The sequence below is a fragment of the Homalodisca vitripennis genome, chromosome X (assembly GCF_021130785.1).
Source record: "Homalodisca vitripennis isolate AUS2020 chromosome X, UT_GWSS_2.1, whole genome shotgun sequence".
In the NCBI taxonomy this organism is placed as follows: domain Eukaryota; kingdom Metazoa; phylum Arthropoda; class Insecta; order Hemiptera; family Cicadellidae; genus Homalodisca; species Homalodisca vitripennis.
The window spans coordinates 22,987,837-22,993,836 of NC_060215.1; the positions used below are offsets into that span (position 1 = coordinate 22,987,837).

General features: G+C 35.2%; 1 protein-coding gene across 1 annotated transcript in view; it reads left to right on the forward strand.

Moving 5' to 3' along the window:
• The window catches only part of LOC124368773 (acyl-CoA-binding domain-containing protein 4), a 55,178-nt gene extending 49,474 nt beyond the window's left edge, over positions 1–5,704 (forward strand). Inside the window, exon 9 of the mRNA XM_046826126.1 lies at positions 3,633–5,704. Within this exon, the coding sequence (XP_046682082.1) occupies positions 3,633–3,758 (126 nt within the window). The 3' untranslated portion in view covers positions 3,759–5,704. The remainder of the gene's footprint in view (positions 1–3,632) is intronic.
• Positions 5,705–6,000: the final 296 nt, after the last annotated feature.

Consider the following 6,000-nt stretch of genomic DNA (forward strand, 5'->3'; position numbering starts at 1 on the left):
ATTATTCTTCTGTGATCTAAGTTATTGTTAAATTTAATTGAATGGGATTTAATATGTTATCAATATTATTTGTAAAAATAATACACACAGGTCTCTTTTGTTTGTGTTTTAGTTTTTATATAATACATACCTTTATCACTATTATATACTATTTCTAAGTAATTGTTTTTACGTATTTGTTATCATTAGTATTAATTTTAATTATATCTAAATACTATACCAGGGTGGCCACCGACCGGGAATTTAACGGACTGGGAATAAGCCAGAAATTTTTCAGAGAACCGGGAAAATTACAAAACAAATTTTCCGGCTCCAAGAACTTAAAAAATCAAGACGTAATGTGACAGCTTCTTGAATCAAGAATTTATTATCTCAAAACATTGTATTATACACAACGTGGCTCGTGAAATTCAGAATGAAGATCGACATATGTTCGCGAACTTAATCTGAGGGTTGCCTCCACTAGTGTAGTGGAGTTTATCTTGGTTAGTTCTACTCCTGTGCCACGGCTAGCCCCCTCCCCCCAAAAAACACATAACAATGCATTGTACAATTTTAAATCGGCCGACCGTTCCGGACATCAGCACTAAATAAGCGATATAAACGGGTTTTATGTATTTAAGTATTATTCAGTCTTCGAAGTGGGGCTATAAACATGCTTAATAATTCAGTTTGTTGAATAGTATATGCTTGACAGTTTGACACACCCAGTTGTTTTTGGTACACCATAATTTCAATTGAATTTTTACCAGGCCTGATAAGATACCTTTTGGAGAAGAAAATAGTGGGTAAGCTATAACAAATAACGCCAAAAAAGGCGCGTTTGCGTCCGACATGTGGCACAGCAATGACAGAATGAGCTGAGGGCTGAGTGGCAGGAGAAACATTTATTGTCTACAATTGGCAGCAGATAAACGGCATCATGTGGTACCGCCCGCCTCTCACATCTTTCGTGAGTACTCCCCATATGTACAACACAAACATTAAACTTTAAGTGGCCGCTTGATCCAGTGCTCACCGCCCACCGCTTACCACTTGTATCTCGGCCTCGGTTGGTCTATGAATGATTGCTCCTCGCACACGTTCCTATTGCTCATCAGATTACAAAGATTAAAACAAAGAAAGTGGTGTTATGTTTTGATCTCACAGTCACATCCAAGCCTCGACTAAATTGAGTTTACACTGGCTAAAATTGCAAGCTCTTGCGACCGTTACCGCAACCAGTGTCGGACAGTTGTTTGCAATAACTGGAGATCAGTTTTGGCTATTAAAATTTCAATATAAACATTGCCGAGATATCACTGCCGTGTGTAAACAGACTTTGTATTGATTCTCGGAACAACCAGTTATACAAGTACAGCAAGTTGTACTAATACTTGGGAGAATTCTCTTAAGTAAAATTGTTTATCTTGTTCATATTACGTGAGAGTAATTGTGCAAATTGTCTCGCCACTTTACTTGCCAGTGTAAACACAGCTTATGTTGTCGCAAGTCTACAGACGGCCAGCCGACTGAATCAAACACGCACGTCAGTGTCGTCGTCAGAGCGGGATTGGTTGGACGACGGCTGGAAATCCCATAAGTTCTCCGATTAACTATTTACTACTACACTGCACACGTGACGATTGGTCGGACGATTCGAACTGTTCACACCAAATAGTCCAACATGTATAAGGAGCCTTATGTCATGTTGTTTCGTAGTCCATGACTATAATCTAGCGAACATGTTGTGATGAACCATAGCCTTTTGTGCGTTTATTTACTTTGTAGTTGTGTTTTGTCGTGATGGGGTGATTCTATTCTTTCATTATATTAAAGATTGACACAAAATATTTAGGAGCCAGTAATTGCTAATATCAATTGTGCTCGTATTCTGGGTGCAACTGTAGAAGGTACTGTTCTGTACTGGTGTCTTTGTACTTATTCTACAGATCACGAACTAACCGCACTTCGGTAACTTTCGTAGCAGATAGATAACTTTCTAATGCATTCTTCATGTATTGGCCGTCATTGGGATATATATTGAGAGCCACGTTACTTTCGTGGAATTCTAACTAGGGCTACCGCCAACAGTGAGAATCTGGAAAAGCATGCTTTACACATGAATTACGGACTCCGTGAAACATGCATGAATAGTGCATGCATTATAGTGTCAATGGAATTTTTAGTAGAGATGGATCGTTTCCGATACTCAATACTGGGGCTCTTTCTACTCGATTCTGATACCAATAGAAGTGTTTAAATATGATTGAAAAATCACTATTTCACAATATACTACTCATATGGGCAAGCTGAATCTCAAATACAACAAAATTCTATTCCCGGATGACTACTGAACGGCAGTACGCAAATAGCGATTGCTTCAAAGTTCGGCCACTGCAGATCTTTGACCTGCAATGCTGGACTGCAGTCTGGCCTACTGTAGCGTTGTTTTGGTATTTATTTGTTATCTTTGTTTATTCCATATTGGATAGATGTACTTTTTCAAACATCACAGAAAGGGAAGTTATGAAGTCGAGCTGATTTGTCGACACATCGAAAGACACAGGGATAAAGAATAAGGAGCTTGAAATAGGTGATAGTGATAAATCGTCACCAAATTTCATATCGCTAGCGCACCACAAAAAATGCTAGAGCACCACAGCTTTGTGGCATTCCTTGCAAATACAACTGGTGAAAATAAACAGTCACCGCTGAACTAGGCGTAATGTTTAAATATAGTATTACAGTTGTTTATTTGATTTGAAAATAGTCTAGAGAATCGGATATTTTCGACCGGGAATTCGAAAAGAGGATTTGAGTGGCCATCCTGTATACATGCAGGGTGCTTATGAAACTAATGAGCATGATTTTATTGTGACCTGACTATCCACAGCAGGTTCTGCCCCTCCAAACGCTCCCGGTCTCAGTTTGCTCCGAGCAGTAGGAGTGCTAAAATGTATCTTTGCACGAAGTCTGTTTTCCGATAGTGTCACGGGGCAATAGAGTGCTCGCTTGGTACGTGATCAAGTTTTGTGTGTGGCTTGAGAAGAATGCAACGGAAAGTTATTAAATGCTTCAAGAGGCCATTAAGGAGGAATACATTTTGAGATCTCAATGCGGAAAGTGGCACAAGCCTACAAGGAGGGCCGGGAGAAGATCACCTACGTGTGCGTGAAGTTTTGAGTTCAGACTGTCTGTTAAGTATCCAGGTAATCGCTGACACCCTGAACTTGCCAACATGCGGTACGTGGGATAGTGACAGAGGATTTGCAAATGCTAAAGGTCTGTGCGAAACTTACCGAAGTTGTTGACAAAAGTGCAGAAAGAAGTTCGAGTTTTGTGCAGTAAAGTCCTGCTGTATCATATCACTCATTTGTTTCTAATCGTTAGACCATAACCCAGCAATCATTTGTTACCATTAAAAATCTTCACCTTGCAGTCTTTATTAGGGGTTGATGAGGCTCAGTAGGAAATTACTGTGGAGGAGACGAGATTGTTTTGGAAGGAGGTGGTGGTTCATATTTCTCCTACAGTTCAAGGTCGGGTTCTTCTAGACAACCCTTTTATTCAGTTGTATAACCTTACCTTTAGGTAATTATTGTGTTTGTACAGTGATGAAATATTTTATAATTTTCATTAAATCGTTACAGATAGAAGAAAGAAACGCAACATGGAGGCCCCTAGGATTACCTATGCAGACCACAATTTTCCTGATGGCCTGGCCTCTTCTTATGATATTTTTCGCTAAATGGTTGAGTGAAAGAAGAAATCGTTAGCTTTCTCCTCTTTATGACATTAGAAGTTGGCAATATTTTTTTGTAATTTTTAAGTTGTGTTAATCTTTGATTTATGTTACCTAATGTTTATCCGACATTATCATTTATGTACTGGTTTAGACACCAAAGAAAATGACTTCTAATGCTCCTTCATGTATTGATTTTTATTCACAAAAACATATCACAACTTGTATATTCAACTTTTAGTGTTTGATTGTTTTGTTTGTCATAAAAGCACATTTTAAGCTGCATATACCTAATTTAGGTTCTGACTGATTGAATTAGCCTTCGCTATAAATGTTTTTTTGTTGCAGTTTAATTTCAACTAAATAAATAGTGTTTTTATAATATTTGTTACACTAAGTTAAGTTATCACAACTGTCATTAAAGTTTGTGATAGTTTTATTCTTGTTTCTGTGCTGTATGTATTATTAAATCCGGAGCTCAAGAAATGTGTATAACAAAATTCACAATAGTTATAATGAATATTTTGTAATTCACACTGATGTAAAACCATCACATGTTTCAAGATAGCTAGTTTGAGGAGCAACGAAATTTTTACCACTTTGATGTTTCTTCTAGTTTATGTTTAAGAGTCATGTAAAGCTGTGTTGCTTTACAAAGCTGTGAATTTGTGATATTTTAATATAGTTAGTGGTATTGGATATTATGAAAAGAAAGCATATATAATGACAACCTTTTTTACTCACATAGTTAGTTGAAGTAATGTTTAAGCAATTTTAGTACAGCTTTTCCTAACACAAGCAACACCAATAGCATTGGATCTAGTAGGTATGGGTCAAGTAATTGTGTTCATTTTTATTTGTGTGAGCAGAGATCTGTTTTCAAATATCCAGGTTTTTATGTAACTTTCTAGATTGTTGGAATTCACAGTCTCCAAAAATATTACATATTGTAAAAGGTGCTACTTCAGATGTCTGTATATTGTTACAATTATACTGTTTGTGAAATATTCATTTTCATACATAATTAATATGAAACTCTTAAGATGTTAAGATATGTAGATGAAAAGCACAGAACTATTCAATTTCTTTCCCTTGGAAAATATCAAACAGATTTTTCAATGATCAGCAAAATCTTGATGTTTGGTGAAATCATGCCTCTTGAGATGTGCTGTGTTCTTGAAAATCACGTAAAAATTCATGTAAATTACATATAATTTTTATTTTTTCAATACATTTGAGGAAGTTCAAGGTTAATAGAAAGGAAACCAGCATTTTCCATTAGTGGTAATTTGGCCTGTAATGGTAACATTCGAAGAAAACTATGCACTAACTTTTGTTTTTTACTAACACTATTACACCAAAATTTGCATTTTAATTAAATATTCCAATACGTTTTCAACCTTGGTTTAAAAATCAGTAATTTTGTGTAATTTGTTTGAAATTTATAACTCACAATCTTTACAACTACACCAGTTTTCTATTTCATTGAGTTTAAGCATAGACCTTTAGTAATTTATATTGAAATTCAGCCCATACATTCCTTGGATAGATTTTCAAAATGTAAGTTAAATAATCAAACAAATATTTAATTATTTATTGTTGGTACAATATTCTAAATATTCAAGTCAGTTTTCTGGTGCAATTACTTCGCTGTAATGAACCTTTTTTTTTCATTGACATATAACAGCCAACTTTCTAGAAGTAGTTCTGAATCATGTTGAATATAATATAAAACCGAGGAAAGAACTCAGAACTGTAAAGATATGATTAGGGGGTTGTCTAACTAATTGACTTTGATGTGCTATTTTACTATGCTGCTTTGACCTACATATTTTGATTAAAGTTACTGTAATTTTCCATTTCAGTACAGTTACTACACGTTTAATACATAATATTGGATGTATGATATTGTAATGTAAAATATATTTTTGTACACAATGTTAACTGTTAATTAAAGTTTAGCGTTGTTTGTTTTTTTTAGTTGCTTTGTTTGTTTCATACCTTATTAAATATCTTCCTATAATTTTATATATTATGAAATTTAAAGTGCATATCTAAACTGAAATTATAATTGATCTCTAAGCCTGTCAGGTGTAAGATCTTTTTAATAATGAATTCTGTTTGTGCCACCTTTTACGAGTAAGAAAATGCTTAAGTTATAGAACAGCATTGAATAAAAGAGTCCGATATAAAATCACTGTATTGTGTGAGTTACAGTTCTTTCAGAAGTTCACAGATTATCAAATCATAGCCCGGTGCTTTTCTTAGAGTCTAAT